At 37.1% G+C, this 23821-nt stretch overlaps 3 protein-coding genes across 3 annotated transcripts; 1 reads left to right on the forward strand and 2 right to left on the reverse strand.

Moving 5' to 3' along the window:
* Positions 1 to 2341: 2341 nt before the first annotated feature.
* On the forward strand, positions 2342 to 7008 carry LOC115970409 (endo-1,3;1,4-beta-D-glucanase-like). The gene is made up of 7 exons (XM_031090047.1): positions 2342 to 2570; positions 3730 to 3751; positions 5418 to 5541; positions 5824 to 5914; positions 6059 to 6148; positions 6553 to 6650; positions 6859 to 7008. Exons 1-7 carry the CDS (start codon positions 2342 to 2344, stop codon positions 7006 to 7008), a joined length of 804 nt encoding a protein of 267 aa, XP_030945907.1.
* A 1408-nt stretch (positions 7009 to 8416) lies between these two features.
* LOC115971977 (sm-like protein LSM2) lies at positions 8417 to 12035 on the reverse strand. The gene is made up of 3 exons (XM_031092107.1): positions 11887 to 12035; positions 11364 to 11522; positions 8417 to 8837 (listed from the first exon to the last, which is right to left on the reverse strand). Exons 1-3 carry the CDS (start codon positions 11887 to 11889, stop codon positions 8718 to 8720), a joined length of 282 nt encoding a protein of 93 aa, XP_030947967.1. The 5' UTR covers positions 11890 to 12035; the 3' UTR covers positions 8417 to 8717.
* Positions 12036 to 19690: 7655 nt separating this feature from the next.
* Positions 19691 to 23035, reverse strand: LOC115971976 (BTB/POZ and MATH domain-containing protein 2-like). The gene is made up of 4 exons (XM_031092106.1): positions 22311 to 23035; positions 21332 to 21680; positions 20799 to 21075; positions 19691 to 20209 (listed from the first exon to the last, which is right to left on the reverse strand). Exons 1-4 carry the CDS (start codon positions 22769 to 22771, stop codon positions 20031 to 20033), a joined length of 1266 nt encoding a protein of 421 aa, XP_030947966.1. The 5' UTR covers positions 22772 to 23035; the 3' UTR covers positions 19691 to 20030.
* Positions 23036 to 23821: the final 786 nt, after the last annotated feature.

The raw sequence follows: 23821 nt of genomic DNA on the forward strand, positions 1-23821 counted from the left end.
TCCATAGGATCTGTTCGACCATTGTACATGGTTAACGCTGGCTGAGTGAACCGCCGAGTATGTTTTCCTCATTCAATTCTACGTGTGAAAGGCAACCTGGAAATTTGGTTCAACACAGTGCTCATAGCATCATTTCCCAGGCCTTTATGAGACGTGCTCCTATTCCTACACTCCCGGTGGTAGTCCTCATCACAAGAGAAGGATTCACTGGAGGGGAGTTCTTAACCTGGATCTGTAGCTACCATCCCCCTCATCACCAGAAGAAAAATCAGAGTTGGAGGGAGTACGCCTTCGCCGTTTGTGGTGCAACTTCCTTTTCAAACAATCAATTTCCAACTGCATGACTCTAGTGTTTTCCTCATGAGAGATATGACTCCCACCTCGAGAGTGGCTCCAACTAGTATGGGTGGTATGCACACTAACTTCTCAGTCCCTTCTCCGCTCAAGATTGAGGAAATGATCTTAACGTTGGGACCCCAAGGATTCTGCCTGGTTTGGACCTGAACCTACCATAAATGAACGTTAAGCTCACTAGAACACAAGAATTTCCCACAGACGGCGCCAATTGTAGGGACTGAATTTGAGTCCTAAGCCTAAAAGTTAAAAGGATCTAGGTCCAAAGAGCCCAATTGAATGAATTTGTAGAGAGTGAGTTGGAAAACTAGGTTCTAATAGGTTGGATAGCAATTATAGTGAATCCAAATGACAATAAAGTGAAAATAGATTAGTTGTATCTAATGAAAATTGTCTTTGGCACAGTCCGAGGAAATCAATTCTTATATATAGATCTTGAAATTGATTACAAGTACAGTTCTTATTACTACAGTAATTCTCTCTTAATTCTCCAATCCCCCTTCTATGGGGGGTCTTTTACATTATATATCTCCCTTTAGATGATATTGGCCCTTCATTTGTTGATCATTCAGGCCACTACTTGAGTGTTTGTCCCATCAGACACCCTCTCAGGCCCTCTGTGAGTTGGGGCAGCCTAGGCAGCACAGTTTAGGGGTCTTCTCCATATAAATGTAGCCAGAGAGTTAGTTGTAGAGCATTTAATGCGGTGGTAGCAGCTTTCTCTTAGATATTTCATAGCCTCTCTTTGTCCTGTTCCTTCCTGATACCTATCCTCAACAGTGGAATTGTCCAGAACGTTTCTCTTAATGGTAGGCCACACCTTTTGACCTCGCCTTCACTCAACTGATGAAGCATCCCTCCTTGAATCACTCTTTTAGACCCTCATGACCATATCTCACCTTTTCATTCATTAACATGGACTCCTCTAACAGTGTTTTCCTGTCCTCGGACTACTTAATATCCTCGAATTGGGCCTCCGACCCAATATATACATAGATACACACCACTGGGCCTACCACTCCTACAAGTATCATAGATTTTCTTTTTCTTTTTTTAGAATTGGAAAAAACATAATTTTACTAACGAAAAATGTGGGCATTTTTATTTAAATGATCCAAATAAATTATTTAAATAAAGAAAGGATTAAGAATGTGTTTGGATACCGCTTATTTTGCTGAAACTGAAAAATTATTGCTGAAAGTACTATAGATAAATGTAAAAGTTAGCTGAAATAATACAGTGGGCTCATAAATAGTGCCAAAAAGTGCAGTTGGACCCATAAATAGTAGCAAAAATAAACTGAATAGAGAAATAATTTTAATTTTTCATCCGCATCCAAACGCACACTTAACCACGTTTTTTTTGGATCTATTGTCTCTGTCCTATTTTACAATAAAGTAAAATCAATGTGTAAATATTGTTGGTGCTGAAATCTTGGCATTAACTAATTCTTCTCAAAAAAAAAAAGTTACAATTTAAATTTACAAAATATACATTGTGTAACAAATCTTTTTATTTTTTTATTTTTTATTTTTTATCTTCTGGTTGAAAGGGAACTTAAATTATATTAAACAGATAAGTAGTACAAAGTCTAGGTAAGAAATACCCCAAACCTCAGTCAATAATTGGTACAAAATATAGAAATGAAGATATATACATTTGGTACAAAATATAGAAATTGAGGATATATACAAAAACAAAACAAAACTATCACCAGAAGAAAATCAATCCTCAGCCAAAATGTGTGTAACACATCTGTGTGAACAAAACATAGCCCAAAATCAAATTCAAAGAACCAAAAATGCTGGCGTTGACTGCAATAGGAAGCATAATAATATTTCCAACGATGCCGATTCAAGCATTCCATAACAGGCTGACCATGATTAGCAACCATGCATTATCCAGTTCACGTACCATAAAAAGATAAAACCTTTTTAATCTGACACATGCAGTTACAAAAGCCATTGTGCCATTGTCAGTTTCATTCATGGCTAAGGTAGCTCCAGTTTCTGTGCTCGGGCTAGCCTTTTTTGTCACTCTTTCCAGCTTTGTATTTCTTTCTCTTGGGCAAGAAAAACTAGGCCGTCATTGCTCGGAGAACCCGCCAACTCTTAACCCAAACTATGGATTTGGATTTGTGAAAGACATTGGAGGCCTCAAAGCCTATGTTAGCGGTCATTCAAAGCGGGGAATCCTACTCGTTTCTGATATTTTTGGTAATAACTAATAACTAATGACATACTCTTTACTATATTTATCTTCCAGTATGTTATGGTGTTGGTGTTTTAGGTTCATAGCTGCTTTCTGATCTGAGTTTGCATCTGGGACTGGATTGTAGTATTGGTTATTGAATCATATTAATGGGTGTTCTTAGGGCAATTATTAATAAACTATATTAGAAAACTTTTGATGCCACATTCATGGGAATATAAAAAGCTATTGAAATTTTTTTTTATTTTTTTTATTTTTTCATAAAATATTTCTAAAAATAATTTTTAAATTAATACATTTAGAGCATCTATTAACATTTTCCTTGATTATTTTAGTTTCGTATTTCAACATTTTTCAGATTTGGGTATTTGTCAACTTCTGGTTTTGAGGTATTCCATGTTTGGAACTTATTCATTCTTTTAACAAATAAGAAAATTTTCTTTTTCCTAAAATTTGACAAAAAATTATTGAAATTTGAAATGTAATATTTTCTAGGAAGAAAAATTTGTCCTTATCAAGTTATTAGTCCTTATCTAAGAAGCAAATACAAATACAAGTGTAACACACACAAAAAAGAGAGTAAAAAATAAGAATAAATACGACACCTCAAGTGAAGTATTCTAGCTTCCTAGAATATTTTTTAGTAATCTACGTCCTCTCAAATTTAAATTCCCTTAATTACCGGCTAAATTTAAATTGAATCAAAATAAAGATGCTTGATGCTTGATGCTAATGTCCTACGTACTAGGCTTTAAGATTTAAAGATTTTTTTTTTTTCCCTTTACAACAGGTGGGAGAAGAGAATTCCAACTTAGGTTCTATATTCATGGATAGAGCCATGACAAAAGTCACAAAAAAGTAAAAACACAAAGCTCTTGACAATTTTAAGAAAAGTGTGGTTGTGATTTTTGATCACCTATATAATATCTATTGATTAACCATCATGAAAATTGTGATTAGTAATTTTTAGAACATATCTTGTGTTAGATATAATTTTCTTCTCTCTCTCTCTCTCTCTCTCTCTCTCTCAGAGGGGAGGGATAATTTTGACATAAATTGTATCATGATTGAGTACCCAAATTTATTTCATCATCTTGTTTTTGGTTTTGTTTATATTTCTTTTGGTATTATTTTTCTCCTAACAAAATTTTTCCCTTTTTACAGGATATGAGGCACCACATTTGAGGTGTTTCCACTTCTCAACTTTACCTCTAATGTGATTTTTAAAGAACTTCGTAGATATAACATAAAATGAAACCTTTTTTTTATTATTATAGAAGAACATGAGTATGCAGTTCTGGATCCCCTATAATAACCATTCTGTAATTAGATAAAATGGGTACTATTTGTTTGCCTAATTTGACAAAAAAAATGAAAGCAATATTTTTTAACAATTTGATTAATAACAGGTTTTCTTCTTTATGATTGGTTAACATATTTAAATATGGAAAAAAAAAGAAAAGAAAAAAAAGAGTAGACAATCTAGAAATAATGTGGACCTATATATACTTTTTAGTGCATTTTAATAATAATAATAATAATAATAATAATAATTGTATTAATTTTGTTGTTACAAATTATGGAATATTACTTTTTAAAAAAAAAGAAATTATGAAATATTATACTGTATTTCTCCCCTAGACCCCTAAGCAGTTTGTACATGAGAAAGTACTAATTCAGCTACAATGTCATTATATTGTGAATTGTGATTGTAACCCATGTGTATTTTATGTCTATATAAAAGTGTTTCACAACAAATATTGTATATTTTCTCCCTTATCATTTTAATCACTCAAATGAATAACCATTCATAGTATAGAGGATTTATATAGATAAGGTGGATATCAATAGTGGTAAGACACATTTATATAGACCTAAAATACAAATGATCATGTTATAATCACAAAATAATAACAAATAAATTAGAAAGATAATGGGGGTTAATGGGATATAAATATTTTTGTTACAACTCTTTTGAGTAAATGCGATATAACATTTTCCGTTGTAAATTTTGTATAAAAAAAATCAATTTATTATTTTTATTAAATAAATATTGTCTATATTCTTCTCTTTATATTCCAAATAAATATTTTCCTTTAGTTTGGAAATTGTCCTAGATTCATTTGGTGCATCAAGTAATATAGTTACAAAAAATAATATGTCAATGAAAGAATTTTGTAAGCCAGCAACTGAAACCCCATTAAAAAGTAAGTAAGAAAATATCTATTTTCTAAAATAGATCATAAGTGACATTTTTTTTTTTTTTTTTTGAGAAGAAAGACCTTGAATTTCATTAATGGAGGCTGTTAAAATCAGCCTGTAAAACAGTAGTGATGTCTAGTGGTACATTTTCCATCTAGACGTGGAATTGAGGTTTGGAAATTGGACATGTGAATGTGATACTAAGCTTCAACAGTTGACTCTCTTCATATTAAGAAATAAACTAACCTTTGAAATAATGTGTTAGTTTTATTCCGCATAGGGTGCTGGCAGTGGCACCTCAGCTTTCCATGATTTCAATATTTTAATGGTAAAAGAGAGAAAATTTGAATTGTGCTGTTATTACACAGCTCACGACAATTTTTGTTTCGTGAAGAACATGCTCCAAACCCCAGTACTTTACACTGCTTGATTACATTATTTATTGTGATAAATTCTCTGTTGCTGTTGTTGTGTGTGCCTATATATTCATTACTCTCTAAGAATCATCTTAAGCCTAAATTATAGAAACAATAAGGAATAACATATTATCTTCTTTTGAATAGGTACTGTACATAGATTCCACATACATATAATTGTCTACGTTTTGCTTCAAGTCTAATGCCGAGTTCTTTTTGATTGTCACTTTAAAGGGATATTGCTGATAGGGTTGCCCTAGCTGGATTCTATGCAGTGGTTCCCGACTTCTTCTATGGAGATCCCTATGTACAGAACTCTTCCAGGACAATAGAAGAGTGGTCAAAAAATCATGGAACAGTTTGTGCCTAACTCTTCTCAAATAAAGTTGAACATAATATATTCATCTGTTTTATCATGAATTTCTTATAAATAATTTTTTTTTTTTAAATCTGTTTTTTCATGAATTTCAGTTTAAACATATTCTCAAAAAAAAAAAAAAATCAGTTTAAACAGTTATTGTATCCAGTAAATAATATTTCTTTGCCATTTTCTTACTTACAAATCATGACTGTATGCAATATTTGCTTTCAAATCATACTAGCTTTATGCTATCATATTCCTCCTAACTGTCTGATTTAGGACAAAGGGTTTAAAGATGCTAAAAAAGTAACTACAGCTCTGAGAAAAGAAGGCATACATGCAGTTGGGGCAGCAGGGTTTTGTTGGGGAGGTTAGATATCCATTCATCTTTTCTTAATAGTATTTTTGATCTTCTAATTCTTTTTTGGCTTGGCTTATTGAGTTAGCTTATTGATAAGGGAAGCTTTCTAAAGTACTTTAGCTAAAATCTTAGTTTCTTGAATTCTTTTGTCAGGCAAGGTGGTTGCACAACTAGCAAGCACTAATTTCACTAAAGCTACAGTGTTGTTACACCCTTCACGGGTCACTCTGGATGATATTAAGGGTATGACTGTTAATACAATCTAAAGATTATGCAGGTGTAAACCCAGGAATATTACGAACTTACATGATATGCTACTAGAAAATAAGGATTATCCCGTACATGTTTATACTAAATATCAACAGAGGGACTCCCAAGTCTCCAATATAATAGAAAGTATAATTGCTCTACTTTTAGTTGTCTAATATGTAAATATTTAGCCTTGTATAAGTATACACAAAAGACACACAGAGGTGAAAAGTTGCCTGTTTTTTGGGCCTAATTCGTCTGATACAAAATAGTGGTAGGAGAATTGCTTCAATCTCAAGTGAAAGATTTTCAATTGGACTTGCCTATTTATTTTATTAACATTTATTGACACAATTGCTTGTATAACTCACAAATAATGAAGAATTCTTCTTTTTCAGCTGTCAAGGTTCCAATTTCCATATTGGCTGCTGAGTTAGACAATGGCACTCCACCTGAACTCCTCAAACAGTTTGAGGAGGCTCTAACAGAAAATAAGGTAAGGATCTTCAAATTTCAGATAATCTATGTTCATGCTGCTTGACTACTAGCCTTGGATGTGAGTCATGTGACAACTTGTTTTCGAGATAAATATAAATGACATCTAAACAGCAATCTTCTTGCAAGCGGTTGCGTCATGAGATATTCAATTAGGATGGTTCCAAAAAATTGTCTCTCAATCTCCAATTAATGCTTCCATTCTGCAGATTGAAAACCGCATCAAGATATTTCCTAAGGTTCAGCATGGATGGACAGTCAGGTACAATGATAGTGATTCAACAGCTGTGAAGGCTGCCATTGAAGCCCATATAGACATGTTTATTTGGTTAAGCAAGTATCTCAGATGGCATTTATAGCTGTCAGAGTGCTCGAATCCTATCTACACCCCAAAATTTATTAAAATAAACTGTTTGAACCCTAAAAACTTATTTTTGGGGCCACGATAAATCCTAATAACAAGCTGTTTGCATGTTTCAAGAAATTATTATAATATAATTGAGTCTCATTAATTTTGTGTAAGCAATATTTCTGAATTGAAGGTATATGGCATCAAAACATGCTTTCTTTACCACATATTAAAAAAGTTCCCAATCCCTATCTCCATATTTGATTGTAACCCCCAAATTACGTGCCATTGAGGACATAGAAGGTGTAATTTGACATGCACCAGCAGAATCAATCAATTCTCCTATTATATTCCCCAAATTTTGATCAATTCTCCTATTATATTCCCCAAATTTTGAGCAATTGTGGTAACTCCCCGCTTAAAGAATTGATGTTTCGCAAAAATAAAATTTTCTTCTCATTTAGTGAATATTGGAATTTGCTCACCTATATTCCAAAAACTAAACCTAAACCTGTAAGGCTGTAAATTCGGAGTCCTTTTTTGCCTTTCAAATGAAACAATTACATGGAAAAAGTTCAAACCCCAAGTCTAGTATGGTTTTGTCATAAGAAAAAAATCCAGTATAAATTAATAGAAAGGCAATGTGCTGAGTATAAATATATTTAGAATATTAATTAAACTGTTCAATAGAGTTCACATCTATATTCCTACCTCCCGTTGAACATCTACCAACGAAGAGAAAATTTGTCCTCTCTGTTGTCCTTACATACATACAAATCTAACTAAAATAGTCAAATTCTCTTGGAATCATAATGCAATGTAGGAATAATAAGAAAATTCTCTCTCTCCGGGAGATGCTATACTTTTCTCAAAGACTATAAATAACTAATGTAATCTACCAAAGATAAAACAGTATTTTACAAGGTTGATGAAGCATAGAATTTCATTATAACTATTAGGCCGAACCAACAAAGAGAGAGAACTCAACAATGCAAATAGCAAACAAACCTAAAACGGATATAAAAGATAGAATCTAAGAATGGCGAAGAAGAGGAGAGTGCGGTTTTGGGAAGCAGCAACCAGCACTGATTTATTTATTTATTAAAGCTATTACACATATTAAGAAATAACTATTATGACCATACGGGTCTTTAAATAAAAAATAACAACCAAATAAAAAAATAACTATTCTTTTGAAGTGGATGTTCCATTTAGAGTTTATTCTTGCATATCAAAAGTGCCATTAGTAAAATAATTATGCAGCAATTCAATGCCACATAAGGTTGAGACACCCCCCACATAATTAGTTGGTAACCGAGGTTCATTGCTTGCATTATGCTCTCCTCATGACGGCAGTGGCCTTGAGCCTAGTTTAACACAAGCGAATAATGCAGTAAGATGTTTTTGACTCAAAAAGGTAGTCATGAATATCAATGAACTGCCATATTTCTGTTAAACATTACATGTAAGATGTAATATTAGCAACCTGCTCATACAGAAATCAAATTAGTATATATGTTCACTCAAAAAGGAATAATCTAGGATTGAGGAACATATAGATCTATTCCAAGGCACATGTAAGAAGTTAACATAGCAACTTGCTTAAGAGGAGAAAAAGAAAAGCTTAAGTCATATCACAATGCATAATTTTCTTCAACAAATAGTTTCATCCATGAGTATCTTGAATCAAGAGTTCATGGGATACAACAACATCAATATTCAGCCACCCCGAGCTTCTCTTCTTGTTGCATCATGAAGCAGTTCAATGTCAACTCCCTCTGGAGGTAGTTGAACGTATCTCACCACTGACCCCCGGATGAAACAGTTTCTCACTGAAAGCTGCCATTTTTGCAGAAACATTAAGAAGAAGGGGATAATGCAACAAAAACTAAAGTCATTTTGGGAGTTGATATATTAACAGAACCCAAAAATTCTCATTCACGTAAATGAGCATTTTGTAGCACAATAAAACTAGTCATGTCAGAAATGCATAATATACAATTTGAGAAAATTAATCATATACAGCAAACACAACACAAGACCCCCGCACAACCCACCCAGTCTCCCCCCTCTTTCCTTAATTATTTCCTCCCTGAGAGAGTAGGAAACCCCCAAAGTTAACCTTGATGATATATAAACCAGAATTGAGACTCATGAAACCATGATGAAAATGGAGTAGAAAATCATTTGGTCAAACCAATTTTTTTCAAAATTTTTCTTTTTCTTTTTTATTTTTTATTATTAATATTTTTCATTGATCATTAAGTTACACTGGTGAGTCTTGAACCCACTACCTCACCCTTCAACCCAATCTTAAGGGAGAGCTAGAGCCCATTATAAGCAAAATTAATAGCAGGTCTATAAGTATCTCCCAGCTGTAGGATCCAAAAGAGATACCTGATTCATTAATGATTCCAATTGTCTTCCAAAGAAATTCCATCTAAATGAATTAAGTGTCTATATAAATTTTTTGGATAAGTGATAATTCTTCATTGAAAAAAAAAATTTGAAAAAGACCCCCAAGTAAGCAGACTGTACCAAGGATATAAAAAAAGGTCAACCAGGTGTCTACATGATATAATCTTCACATAAGATAATGACTTAAAAATAAATAAATAACTCTATATAAGATAATGTGAATCATTCTCTACCGTATTTTGCATTGTTAAGAAGTTCCAGATCAATTGTAATGCAGCATGTGAACTCTGAAGTCACAATTCTCAGTTCTAATAGAAATTACACACTTATGGTCATTGGTCTTAAAAACTTCAGGACTAAAAATAAATAAACCTTTGAATGACATCAGACTGCTATATGGTTGCCTGGACATTGAATTAGATGATTTTTCCAATAGACCAAATAACCACTCACATGAGAGAACAGGTAGGCAGAATATTAATTCCTTATATCAAGACCCCCAAACCTTGATATTCGTGCGGACAGAGATAGAACAGAGTTAGAATATTAAAACATGGACCAATAAATTTAAATAGACATGCTTTTTTGTAAAAATAATTGGCGCTTATACAAGGCTGTTTGCGTAGTATAGAAAGAATGCTACGATGACAAGACAAGACATTATAGTACTTTGAATTTTAGGGCCTAAAACAAGCAGAGAATAAGGAACTCAGCACTCACTTTCAGGTATGAGAAAGGGCTTCAAGACTAAAAAGAAATCATATAAGCTGTTTTCAATGATTCTACACAATCAGAGGGTAACAATGTTAAGGCTACCTCCTCCCAACTTATGGTCCCATCACCATCTTATCAATTAAAACATAAACCTTACATCATAGTTCTAAATAATCTAGAGCGTAATAATTTTCAAAACGTATTTGGCAGGGGAACTGGGATAAACTCAGAATCTCATAAAAACATCCATCTATTCCCAAATCATCCAATCAAAATGTAACTTCAAATCATGAAAAATCAGATCTCATGGATATCCCAATATGATTAGTTAAAAACAACACTAATCATTTACAAGAACAAATAAATGATAGAAAGCCAAAAGTCAAATGCTCATGTACATATCTTCTTTAGGAGTTGCCACTTGCTAGACACTAAAGAGCTAATGAGAAGTTTTTAAAATGTCTATAAAAGTTATTAGCAATGGAGGCATTTCATCATGTTCCCTAAGCTACAAAATTATGCAATCAACATCCTAATTCAAGATTAATTTGCAATGCCCACCCCACTAACCAAATCAGTGCAATTAGCAGGTAGCTATCCACCCTAAACTATAGGACAACCGTAAAATGTATCCTAAACTATAGGACAACTGCAAAATGTAACCTAAAGCTAAAATACAAAAAATTACAATCAACACCCTAATTGAAGATTAATTTCCCCACCAATCTATTAGTTTAGATACTAATAGGGACATCAAGTGGACACTGCATATTCATTTCAAATTAGGACATTGCTCGCAAGTTTAAGTTCACATTGCAAACGCCCTTACTGTGGATATATGTGATTAGCCCAAATTATTATTTGTGACTTTATTTATCAACGTATACAACAACTGATTCCATAGAGCATTATATTGATTGTAGAATGACTAGAGAAGATCCTATCCCCCATCAATTCATTATGAACCCAATCTTCTTCCTTTTTTGCTAAGCAACCCAATCTTCTTCCTTGTTAAAGATTATATGGAGCTCCAAATTACAATGACAACATATGTCTACCTGTTATCTAATCAAAAACCCATTAAACATTTACAGTGCAAACAGGCAAAGATTTTCACACTACAATAACTACAAATTAAATTAATTTATAAGAATTTATAAACCCTAACCCTAAAATTTGAATAAGTACTAAAATAGACAATTGAAGCTGAGAATTGATAAGAATGATTAGTACCATGTGGGGATACTTGTCCTGGTCAACAACCCTAGTGTTCTCAAGCTTGATATTGAGGTATTGATCAACTGAGTGCAAAGTCCCTCTGATTGCAAGGTCATTCTTCAACTCCACGGTTACTTCTCTGCCCACCAAGTCCTTGAAATACGAGAAGAACAACTGCAGCCATAAAAGTTAAACGAAAAACACAAAGACCCAGATATCAGAAACTAATGGAAACAGAGATTACTTTTAGAAAGTTAGAGACTTTGAAGAAATTTTTTTAACCAAAAATATACACTTTACAAATAAGAGAAAGAAAACCCATAAAAGAAAAAAGACCCAGATGTCAGAAACAAACGAAAACGGAGATTCCCGAAAAACCCATCAAGGATTTGGAGAAAAAATCACAAAGAACATAAAGATAAAGTGAAAAGTTTGCGGGAGAAACAACAAAAAACGATTTTTGCTGGAAAAGCTAAGAGAGAAAGAGAAATCAAAACGAAACACTAACAAAGACAAAGATTAAGCAAAAAAGATTTACCATATTTTCTACGCCGAGAGAGAGAGAGAGTGTGTGTGTTTGGTTTTTGTATATGTAGTGCCTGAGAAGAAGTTTTGGAGTCGAGGTATCGAGCTAGGGACAGAATACAGAGTGAAGGGCAAAGAGGGAAAGGAAAGTGGAGAAATAGCTATGTTTACTGTCTTACTCCTACAGATATGTCATGCACTCATGCTGAAAACCCAGCCCAGCCCACTTAGTATTTTTTTTTTGGGCTGGAGCCCACTTTATATTTTAACTGTGCCATAAGTAGAGGATGGCAATTCGTGTTCGTGGGTCGAATTCTTATTTTGTTGAGTTATGAGTATTCGACTATATGAGTTGCTCCGAACCCGACCTGTTTACTAAACGTGTTAGGAATTCTCAACCCGAACACGACTTGTTTATTAAATAGGTCAACCCAAACCAACGCGTTTAATTAACAAGTCATGTAAAGGTCAATACAAATGACTTGTTTTATAATCTATTTAATTAATAGGTCATACCTAACCTATATAATTTTTATCAATTCCCATGTATATAAAATAAAAATACAATTACAACTATAAATATAACAATAAACATATAAAAACAACCATAAATTAAGTAATAATATCAAAATAACTAATAACTTTATAAGCTAAATAGGTCAAATGGGTTAGACAGGTTGACATGCTGAATACGATCACGACCTATTTATTAAACGGGTTAGTTGTGTCAACTCGAATATAACCCAAACCCGTTTAGCCTCAACCTATAATATATTTATAAACAGGTTAGTAGTGTTGGATTCACAAGTCGTGTCAGATTTTGCCACCCCTAGCTATAAGTACTATAGATTTTAGCTTGCATTAAATATTTCCCTAATTTAAAAAGTAAATTATTAAAAAAAAATGACAAATAGTGTTATTTAGTCCACTTTGGTCCTATTCGATCCATTCGGTCTATTTGGTCCTATTCAGTCTGACTTAGTCCTATTCGGTCTTATTCGCTCCACTTCGGTTCTATTCGGTCTTATTCAGTCCACTTCAGTCTTACTCGGTCTTATTTGGTCCATTTCGGTCCTGTTCAGTCCACTTCATTCCTATTCTATCCATTCGGTCTACTTTAATTCTATTCGGTCTTATTAGGTCCACAGGGTCTATTCGGTCCTATTAAGTTCATTCGTTCCTATTCAATCCATACGGTCCTACTCGGTTTTATTCTATTATTCGGTCCATTGGAGTTCTATTTGGTCCTATTTAGTCCACTGAGGTCCTATTCGGTTCATTCAATCTTATTCGGTCCTATTATGTCTATTTGGTCCTATTCAGTCTACCAGGTCCCATTTGGTCCTAATAAGTCTTATTCTGTCCACTAATTCCTATTCAGTCCATTTTGGTGTAATTACATAATGGAAAAAGACCAGTTTAAGTTAAGAGTACATGTTCTAAATCCAAATTTATTAAAAAATGTATATATGATTTCAAACTCGTAATATCTAAAATTTAAAGCATATAACATTTATTGTCATTACACTCCTATTAAGCTAGATAAGTTTACGGTCCACTTCGATCTGGCTAAATTTAAGTAAAAGTCTTTGTAAGGATGCGATTCGTGGCGGACCGTAACAGTGTCGGGTTCGCACGTGAAAAGGCCCCTAACAATATCATTTGTAGAGCGTGGGTTTGGAAGGTTAGGCCTTGATTGATAGGCGGTGGGTTTTTCGCGGTGGTCGTACAAGTTTAAGTTTTCCTACACCCCTGGAGTCTTTCTCCTGGAGGTGGGCTGGGAGGCTCTGGTTTCTGACCATTTTTCCCAACCCCCCTATAGATTACTTACTCTTCCTTTTATACTAGCTCGCGTCCACTGTCCTTCGTCCACGCGTAGGGTTAAACTTTCCAAGGTTGATACTTGTCCCATCAGTCCATACTCAAAGTCGTTAGGGATGGTTGTAAAAGCCAAAGAATACGGCTCTGTCAGGTTCAGAGTATTAAATGGCAGTAACAGCAGCTTTCCCTTGATATTTTAGATCTTTCTTCCAAATTTCAGTCCTATACCGTCTTTACCCTTATTTCTTCTTTGGGGGGACTTTGGGTCTGCCGAGGATTGAGCTGTCCTCGGCGGTATCCAAAGGCTATTTTGTCGAGCTTGGGCCATAGCCCTCCTCGGCTTGGGCCTCCGGATTCTCCCTGGGTAGATGGGCCTGGCCCATAGATCATTTGGGCCCCACAATAGCCCCTCAAAACCCGGCTGTCCAACCCCTTGGTTGGAAAGGGGGGTTTTGGTGATGTCCAACCTCGTCCTACGGCCCAATCAATTTGGCCTATTAATAATGCTGGCGGCTTTTCATCTGTCCAAGAAATGCACCGGTCTATGAGACGGTTTTTTGATTTCGCGCTTGACGCGTTCTTATCGTTTGGGTATTCCAAAACGTGCTTTTAATGACCACTATTTACGAGACTACTTTAATTTGGCGGTTTGTTTTGACGGGGTGGAGAAGCGGAACCGGCATGTTTGTGTTGGCAGATTCCTTTGGAGATCTGAACCTGTTAAATGTCTCCCGCTCCACCCTCTGTATAAGAAGGAAAGGAGGAGGTTTTTGTTTTTGCAAAGAATCCTTTTTCATCCTTCTGAGATTTGAAATACTTGGCCTCCCCTAGGGTTCATTTTACCCACTGGTTTATACACTAAATCGTGATACACTTTACCGTAACAACAAGGGATGCAAAAGCCCCACCCCTCCCAAAAATGCCACTTTCCGATAAAGCTCATCATGGCTCGATCGGGACAAGGATGGCGAAGACTCAAAATCAACCTCATCCTTCTTTCAGTCAAAATCCGAAGCAGGGACTCGTCACGTCAGACTTTCGACGTGGCTGAGTCGAGAACACCCAAGATCGTTACCATCCGACTCCTCACGAGCGTACCTAATATGGCACCGGCGTGTTAGGAGTCAGGGCTGAGGCAGGGGCTAAGTGCTTCTGTTTCTCCCTCTTTTGCTCCCTGGTGCCCTCCCCCGCCCTCTCCTTATAGTCTTCCCAGCACCAGTTCCGACCTGGTGCTTTCTCTTCTCCCTTTTTTGCTCCTTTTCTTTCTTTTCATTTCTTCTCTCCTCTTCTCCTCCTTCTTTACTCATGTCTTCCATCTTCTTTATTCATCCCCTCCATCTTCGTCATTGATTTCTTCCTTACTATTTCCTTCTTCTTCATTCATTCTCTTTTTTAAAGTGAGTCCCTCTCTTAGTGTGAGCAGCAATGAGGCGGAGATTGGAGAAACTTTGAAGACGAGTTTAAAAGACGCTTGACAGTTTACTTTTCTGTACTACAGATGTAATGGTTGCTTAGGCAGTTCACATTTTGTATAGGCTCGTTTGAACCCCTTTTTGTATGTTGTAGCAATTTTTCATATTAATAAAGATGGTTGTCTACCTTATTTCGCATATTATGTCTTTATGTTTTCATAAATTTGCAAGCACTGCTCGGCACAATGATATAGCATCTAAATCAATGACGACTAAAACCAAAATACTCGATAATAAATAGATATCGCCATAACTTTGATAGAAGTGCTTAGCACAATAAGGCCGACCCGTAAAAAGTAGTACTTACCCGGAACTAGCCGAGGAGAGATCCGAAGGCTTGATGCCGTGTGAGAAATAACCATCCGAGGACATATCACCTGCCAAATGAATAGCCCTCGTATACGACTGAATGCTGGGGCGTTCCACCACCTTCCTTACACCCTTATTGGCCTTAACCTTCTATGGTATTTAAGCCGTGGACAAAGTGACTTGACGTTTTTATCAAGTAGCCCATCTTACTAAATTCAAACCTTTTCTTATCTAAGTGTTTGGTTTCTCCATTGGCTTGGGTCCGAGGACCATGCACGGCCTTGGTACTGTCCGACACTTGTAACTTTTATTTTTTTTGTACTTGGTTCCCCCATAGGCTTGAGTCCGAGGACCATGCAATGCCTTGGTTCCGTCCCTGGGCCCCTGTGCTGTACCGGGCTTGGGCCGCGAATCTATTGGGCCCACAAATTAGGGGGTATTTTCGTAATTTTAGGTCACACGGTATTTTTCGGGCGTCCCGGTGTTCGAGGTGCTCCTTCTCGAGACTCCTTTATCTTCAGGGCTGCAGACGACATCGGAAATCGTGCCAGAGACGTTTTGTCTGTAGCGTTCCTTGAGAAGCTGCGTGAATTAAATGCCACCACCTTATCTTTTAACATAAATAGGAGAGAAAGTTGCTCTATCCACACACAAATCCTTCAGATTCCTCCCTTAGTTCATCATGCTTGAGGCAGGGCTTGGGAAAAAGGAGCTCCCTCCGCCACAAAGGCGTCATGTCCCCCCGAGACTCAGAGTAGGGAGGTACGGGCCAAGGAGGTGCAAGTTCAAGGGAGCATTCCATTTCGTCATAGGGGAGAGGGTCTTTTTCCCTCTTTTAGTCAAAATCCGAAGCAGGTTCTGGTCATGCCAGTTTTTCGGTATGTCCAAAGAAGGAATTTCCACCATCAGCACTGTCTGCCTTGTAGCAGGCAAATTTTTGTGGGGGCTTCCCAACCTCAAGCCCCTAGCACCTTTTCTGTAGATGGTGTTAGCCTGAGGTCAGGTTCTTTGGCTGCCTGAGTTATGGGCATGCAGAAGTGTCGAGGAATAGTTTCCTTAGACAATAACTTGGCGCGGTAGCCAACCTCTCCTCTGAGCTGTCCCCACGGCCTTATCTCCACTCGCTTGATTTTCCTTTACTTATGTAGTCAGCTTTAGTGTAAGCTTGTTTTAGCTTTTCATTGTACACCGTACTGTTCCTTTGTCTTAATAAAATATGTGTCTATTTCTCCATACATATCTTTCTTCTCCGTAACAACTACTTTATGCATGAATATTAAATGCAAGCTTGCCCTTAAGGATATTCCAGGCAGAAAAAATGCTTTAACACAGGTTCCTACTAATTTAAACTCACAAATATTATCAAGTATAACAATGGTAACTTTCAATAAATTAAATTCTTGGAACTAACCGGGATAAGCGCTGAGTACTACGCGATGCATGCTAGACCAATGTCCGAGAACGATAATCTCTAAATAATTCGTCTGAAATGGTAGCTAAGTAGCGAGGGACTTTGGTTGTGCTTTTGGGGTAATATGTTGCGCCGTATCGCATCAACCCCTTTGATACTGGGGATCCGAGGGTAGACCGAGGAATCCGCGCAATCAGGTATTAACCCGTCTGCTAACACGGAGTTCTCTTCGGAGGGATTTCGAGGTTTACGGGCCATAGTTCTTTCTTTGAATAGTTGGTTCCTCATCCAAGTAGTTGGTTTCCCCATAGGCTTAAGTCCGTGGACCATACAATGCCCTGGTTCTGTCCAAAACCTAGTTTTCCATCATCTAGGTAGTTGGTTTCCCCATAGGCTTGTGTCCGAGGACTTTGCAATGCCCTGGTTCTGTCCAAAAACCTAGTTTTCATTACATCCAGGTAGTTGGTTTCCCCTGAGACTTGGGTCCGAGGACCATGCAATGCCTTGGTTCTGTCCAAAACCTAGTTTTCCACATCCAGGTAGTTGGTTTCCCCAGAGGCTTGAGTCCGGTGGACCATGCAATGCCTTGGTTCTGTCCAAAAACCTAGTTTTCATTACATCCAGGTAGTTGGTTTCCCTTGAGGCTTGGGTCCGAGGACCATGCAATGCCTTGGTTCTGTCCAAAACCTAGTTTTCCACATCCAGGTAGTTGGTTTCCCCAGAGGCTTGAGTCCGGTGGACCATGCAATGCCTTGGTTCTGTCCAAAAACCTAGTTTTCATTACATCCAGGTAGTTAGTTTCCCCTGAGGCTTGGGTCCGAGGACCATGCAATGCCTTGGTTCTGTCCAAAACCTAGTTTTCCACATCCAGGTAGTTGGTTTCCCCTGAGGCTTGGGTCCGAGGACCATGCAATGCCTTGGTTCTGTCCAAAACCTAGTTTTCCACATCCAAGTAGTTGGTTTCCCCAGAGGCTTGAGTCCGGTGGACCATGCAATGCATTGGTTCTGTCCAAAACCTAGTTTTCCACATCCAGATAGTTGGTTTCCCCTGAGGCTTGGGTCCGAGGACCATGCAATGCCTTGGTTCTGTCCAAAACCTAGTTTTCCACATCCAGGTAGTTGGTTTCCCCAGAGGCTTGAGTCCGGTGGACCATGCAATGCCTTGGTTCTGTCCAAAACCTAGTTTTCTCTTTGTGTGGGATCTTGGCCTTAGGGGAGTTAGCTCCTTAGCCAAGCCCCTAGAGTTTATCCGCACGGTTAACGCTACCAAGTGCCTAGTTTGCTCTTTACGGGGGACCTTGGCTTTAAGGGAGTTAGCTCCTCAACCAAGCCCCTAGTCAAAAAGCGTAGTCCCTAACAGAACTTTATACTAGAACTCTATAACCAACGGTTAGATATAACGAAGAAACTCTATCGACCCACTTCCTATACCAACACACAAGCCTTCCCCACAGACGGCGCCAATTGTAAGGACGCGATTCGTGGCGGACCGTAACAGTGTCGGGTTCGCACGTGAAAAGGCCCCTAACAATATCATTTGTAGAGCGTGGGTTTGGAAGGTTAGGCCTTGATTGATAGGCGGTGGGTTTTTCGCGGTGGTCGTACAAGTTTAAGTTTTCCTACACCCCTGAAGTCTTTCTCCTAGAGGTGGGCTGGGAGGCTCTGGTTTCTGGCCATTTTTCCCAACCCCCCCTATAGATTACTTACTCTTCCTTTTATACTAGCTCGCGTCCACTGTCCTTCGTCCACGCGTAGGGTTAAACTTTCCAAGGTTGATACTTGTCCCATCAGTCCATACTCAAAGTCGTTAGGGATGGTTGTAAAAGCCAAAGAATACGGCTCTGTCAGGTTCAGAGTATTAAATGGCAGTAACAGCAGCTTTCCCTTGATATTTTAGATCTTTCTTCCAAGTTTCAGTCATATACCGTCTTTACCCTTATTTCTTCTTTGGGGAGACTTTGGGTCTGCCGAGGATTGAGCTGTCCTCGGCGGTATCCAAAGGCTATTTTGTCGAGCTTGGGCCATAACCCTCCTCGGCTTGGGCCTCCGGATTCTCCCTGGGTAGATGGGCCTGGCCCATAGATCATTTGGGCCCCACAGTCTTTATAAACATAAAGACTATGAATATACAAAATGTAATTGCTTGTGCAATTACTCACTTGTTTTAACATCATTAATTTTAAATAAATTGCATGAAATTTATTAACACACCCCTTCCAAAAAGATTGATTAACGCACAAAATAGTGACTAGTTATGCATGTCTTTTTTTTATTTCTTGCTAGATAAGTAAAATTTTATTTTGAATATAAGTAGATAATGGAGATGTGATTCAAAAAAGAGATACGACTACCGCATAAGATTTCATTGCCATTATATTATCACTTGAAACCCCGTTCCATCACTGCTTATAAACCTTAGAAGGTCGTGTATGATTAATAGTATTTAAATTGCAACCAAAATGAATTCTCATAAAAGCAGAAGGGAAGGTCTCCAAAGGCATACGTAGGATTTTTTTTCTTTCTTTGGGACCCATGACAGGCTCCTTTAAGGACTCGTTTTCCATGAGGATAATATAAACTCAGAATGCGACCTAACTCAGAGCAAAGATACATCAGCCTATTTGGCGGCTTTGCAGGTTTTTTGGAACAGCTCTTTTTTTTCACTACGCGTCTTTAAAACCATATTTAGAGAATCTCCACCCTCAAAAGATTCCTCCGCATCACCAGTTCACACAACAGTTGATGAGAAAATTATCCAGAACTGAAATACATTGAGAGAGAGAGAGAGAGAGAGAGAGCATAACTGTGATGAGAAAATTATCCAGAACTGAAATACATTGCAATCTAACACAACGGTGATCCAAATTAGAATCGCACAAATATAGTTCTACCAAAAAAGAAAACACCAAAACAAAAAACACAAAGAAAGAAAGTACTATGGGAAGAGGAGGGGAGAGGAAATGGCATACTGCGAGTGGAAACTTACACATTACAAGCTTTTCCATGAACAACAAATGAACAACAAATTTACATTCGCTTACAAGTGAAAAGCTAAAAGCTAGAAGTTGGTTTCTATATCTAGAAAACATTATTGTTTTTATCTTTTTCAATTTTTGGCTACAAAGAATAGTGGAAGCCTGATCACTATAGCCTTTGCTTCACCCGCCTGCCATTGACATCACTGCCATCGAGGATAGCTTCATTTCCATGCCTGCATAGGATGACAGAGTGTTCACTAACTCTAGCCACATATTCCAAGAGTTCAGTCAAGACAGTAGGGCAGCTTTGCTTCAAATATTCAAAGCCATCTGTCTGCATCACAGCTGGGGGAGAAGAAAAAGAGAATAAGCGGCAGCCAACATTAGAATAAAAATCCAGACAACAAAAACACTTTGAAACCCACTTGATTAGAACTAAATTTACAAAATGTCTTCCTAAGATCCAAGACAATTATAGGATTGCTTGGCATAGCTTCTCAATACCTTGCAGACGCACTAGTTGCTTACAAAATGGATGAGACTTTCACCTTATTTAACAGTAATAAGTTGATAACATTAAGGTCCTAACAAACATATTGGGATACCTGTGAGAGGGATGTAGCTTATTTCACCTTTATGCTGACCATTAACATTAAGGTCCTCAAATCACAACATGTGAGTGTGTGGTGTGCAAGGGGTGGTGCTGCATAAGCCATATGCATGAGATGCCTTCTCCAAAGAGATGAGACAGTCTTAAAATATTAGGACTCATTAGTTGATGAATGATTAATTTCAATTAGCAAGAAGTTGATTATCCAATCCAAGTCACTGATTATAGTATGGCCTCTTTATTGTCAACAATTTCCATCAATAAATCTTACTTATTCAAACTTTTCATAATATTAAAAAGTCTTCAAGGAAAAAAATGACTCACCTCTCAGATTTTCAGGCAGTGCAACAAATTTAAGACACACAGCTTTCAGCTGGAAACAGTGATGCTGCTCCGCCAAAGCTAACGTTGTTGCTACAGTGTTTATGGCAACACCTTCACAGAGATTGGCTTCACATAGCACCCTCAGTCTTTCAAGACCATAACGATCTGCAGCTGCAAGCAGATGCTGTGCCATCAAAGTAGAAGCCCATGTTCTGTTTAAACCAGTAAGCTCTTGCATGTCAGGTAGGGAGTCCCAATACATAAAATGAAGCAAAGCCTGCATTATGGCACATGAGGTTAGATAACAATTATAAACATTTAACATAAATATCTTTCTAGGTTAAATTTACTATCCCCAAGAGTGAGGCTGAGCTTGGAAAAGTAAAGGGCAAAATAACTAAGAGAAATATTGGAAAATAACTATTATGGGAAAAAAACTTAAGTGTAAACAGTTAATATGAAGAACCCCAATGCTAAGTATTAACTATCAGATGAAATAGAAACCCCAATATAGAAGGGTATTTTTTCCCAACCTTAAAAACAGGAGCCTCCATGTCTTCAACTTTTATACACTGGGTATTCTGGTCCCTCATTGGACCAAATAATTGGGCTCTAAATACAGGTGAGCGAGTTGCAAGTACCAATTTATGAGCAGCAAAAGTTTCTCCATCAACTTCAAAATTCACATCTGTTCCCTTTCCAGTTTCCAGTAGCTGCCCAAAATTCAGACCAATGTTAGAAGATGGTACTGCAATAGAGTAGATCTTAGGACCCTCGGTGTATGATCTCACAACGCCTACACTACAGTTAACCGAGAGGCAATCATCCTTGAGGTAGTCTGATGTCTCTAAAGCGGTTCTTTTGAAAAACCGTTTGTAACCCCTGCAGCATCCAACAAAAAAATTATCATACCACACTTGCCACTCGATTACATTAAATGAGAACTTGGGCAAAAGGTATACACCTAAAAAATGATTGGATGCAGGTTATAAGCATAACACGATAGGAGGTGGAAAATAGTTCATGTAAAGGCATTATCGATTCAAGTAATACACACAAATTCTGAACAATGTTTGCCAAGAAATTGAATCTTTACACTAAAAATCCTAGCTCAACGCTAGAATTCAAGCCAAGAAAACCCGTTATCTATCAAATTCAACAAGCATACCACCGCCACTTGTACATATTGACCTCTATCAAAATCAAAACTTCCAATTCCAAAACAAATAAAATAAATAGCCAATTGCTATTACTTCACAATTCCTAATCATGCCATTGGTTTCTATACAACTACCCACTTTTATTATGTCTTAAACTGCATTTAATATATCAAAAAATAGATTTTCTTTTTTTTGTAAATATACAATCAAACTACACCCAAATATCAAGAAAAACATATAACAACCAAGAACCCAATACACAAACATAAAAAAAACAGCATCATAATCATAACAATTATCATCAAGATCATCGAAAAAACGACCAAGAAATTAAACAAGAACTATCAATTACCACATGCTGCCGCGATATTTGAGCGTGTAAGGCCCACTATCCGGAGTTCTCCCGAAATGGGTATGAACCTTATGCCTCTCTTTCCCACTCTGATCCAAAAGCGTCAATTCAAAAAGCGCTCTCACATCAGTGCCTTCGCTCGCCAAAGCTATAAAAAGCGAAACGTACGTAGCATTGTCCTCCAAACTCTTACCGTCCGGGTAAAAATAGATCGCCCAAGAGTACCCGCCGACGACGAAAGTATCGGACGCCACGTACTTTCCGATCCCCATGCCTTTCGAGAGCGAGTACCCCGAGATCTTGAACTGGTGGGACCCATTCACCGTCTCGGTCATCGAGGTCGACGTCGTCGTGGTCGGAGTCGAGCAAGACGAAGAAGACGAAGACGAATTCGCCAACGTGGACTCGCAACACGGGAATATCGGCCTCGAATTAGGGTTTTCCCTGAAAACCCGTCCCATTTTTCTTTTTTCGCCGCGGCGCGAGGATCGCGATCTCGGAGCTCAATTTAAGGGGAAACAGAGGTGTTATGATTTTCTTTTCTCGGGAAAGTAGGGTGTTTGGTTGGTGAGAAAATCTAGGGTTTGATCGGTTTGTGTGGCTATTTTTATGTTTCTCAAAGCTTCAATTTTTAGAAAGAGAGACAGAGAGATAGATGGGTTGAAACTTTAAGGGTGACTCTGAAATTTGGGAATGGACCGTGCTTTTAATAAGCAGTGAATTTGTTTTTATTTCTATTTTTATTTTTTTGTCTGAGAGAGAATTATTGGTGAGAGAGGCGGGCTAAACTGGCTAAGCGTACCTGCTCTCCTACATGATTTTGGAACACGCGCGCTGTTCTTCTCTATTACTGTTACACGCAATCTATACGGCTTGGCGTGCCATTTTTGTCGATAGTCATTTTGTCTAATGCAAGTTTTTTTTTTTTTTTGGGAATCAAGTGATGAGAATCAATGAAACTCTATTGTTTTAAAAATTGTTGTGTGTATAGTGTTACTCGTGTGATTTTAAAGTGAGACTAAAAGCTCTAATTAGTAAACACGAACACACTATTTGATTGATACACTTAAGAATTTTGCAGTTCAATCTTAATAAGCATTTATTGGTGTTTCTAGAAAAAATATTCATAATTCAAATCTCCACACCCTTATCTATTGATGTATAGGAAAAAAAATACAAAAACATTGATTGGTTGGAAGGAAAGAAAGAAAAGAAAAGAGAAAATAGTTCATTTCCCTATTTAGTTGTAAACAAGAGAAAAAAACATGAATAAGGAGTGAGTTTCAGTTAACTCAACTAGTAAAATTTCTGATGGTTGAATAAGAAATCTAGGATTCAATCCCCATTTACACCAAAATTTGATTGGTGTATTAGTCTGATGATAAAAAACTATTATCAAAAGCGAACGTCATAAGTTGAAGTGTTCTAAAAAAACATGAATAAGGAGTGATGCAATTTATGTGGGGTTTACCATTTTGGTATCAACCTTGTGGGTACCCAAAATATGGTTG

This window comes from Quercus lobata, chromosome 12 (assembly GCF_001633185.2).
Source record: "Quercus lobata isolate SW786 chromosome 12, ValleyOak3.0 Primary Assembly, whole genome shotgun sequence".
Classification (NCBI taxonomy): Eukaryota; Viridiplantae; Streptophyta; class Magnoliopsida; order Fagales; family Fagaceae; genus Quercus; species Quercus lobata.

Bases quoted from the DNA above. Each gene is read 5' to 3' on its own strand.
- LOC115970409 (XM_031090047.1), top strand. From the start codon at position 2,342: ATGGCTAAGGTAGCTCCAGTTTCTGTGCTCGGGCTAGCCTTTTTTGTC. The intron at 3,752-5,417 runs GTGTTTCCACTT...GTCACTTTAAAG, and splicing joins TATGAGGCACCACATTTGAG to GGATATTGCTGATAGGGTTG. The intron at 6,651-6,858 runs GTAAGGATCTTC...TCCATTCTGCAG, and splicing joins AGGCTCTAACAGAAAATAAG to ATTGAAAACCGCATCAAGAT.
- LOC115971977 (XM_031092107.1), bottom strand. The intron at 8,838-11,363 runs GTACTAATCATT...CAAAAATGGCAG, and splicing joins AGGACAAGTATCCCCACATG to CTTTCAGTGAGAAACTGTTT.
- LOC115971976 (XM_031092106.1), bottom strand. From the start codon at position 22,771: ATGGGACGGGTTTTCAGGGAAAACCCTAATTCGAGGCCGATATTCCCG. The intron at 21,681-22,310 runs GTAATTGATAGT...TGGATGCTGCAG, and splicing joins AAATATCGCGGCAGCATGTG to GGGTTACAAACGGTTTTTCA. The intron at 21,076-21,331 runs GTTGGGAAAAAA...GCCATAATGCAG, and splicing joins TGGAGGCTCCTGTTTTTAAG to GCTTTGCTTCATTTTATGTA.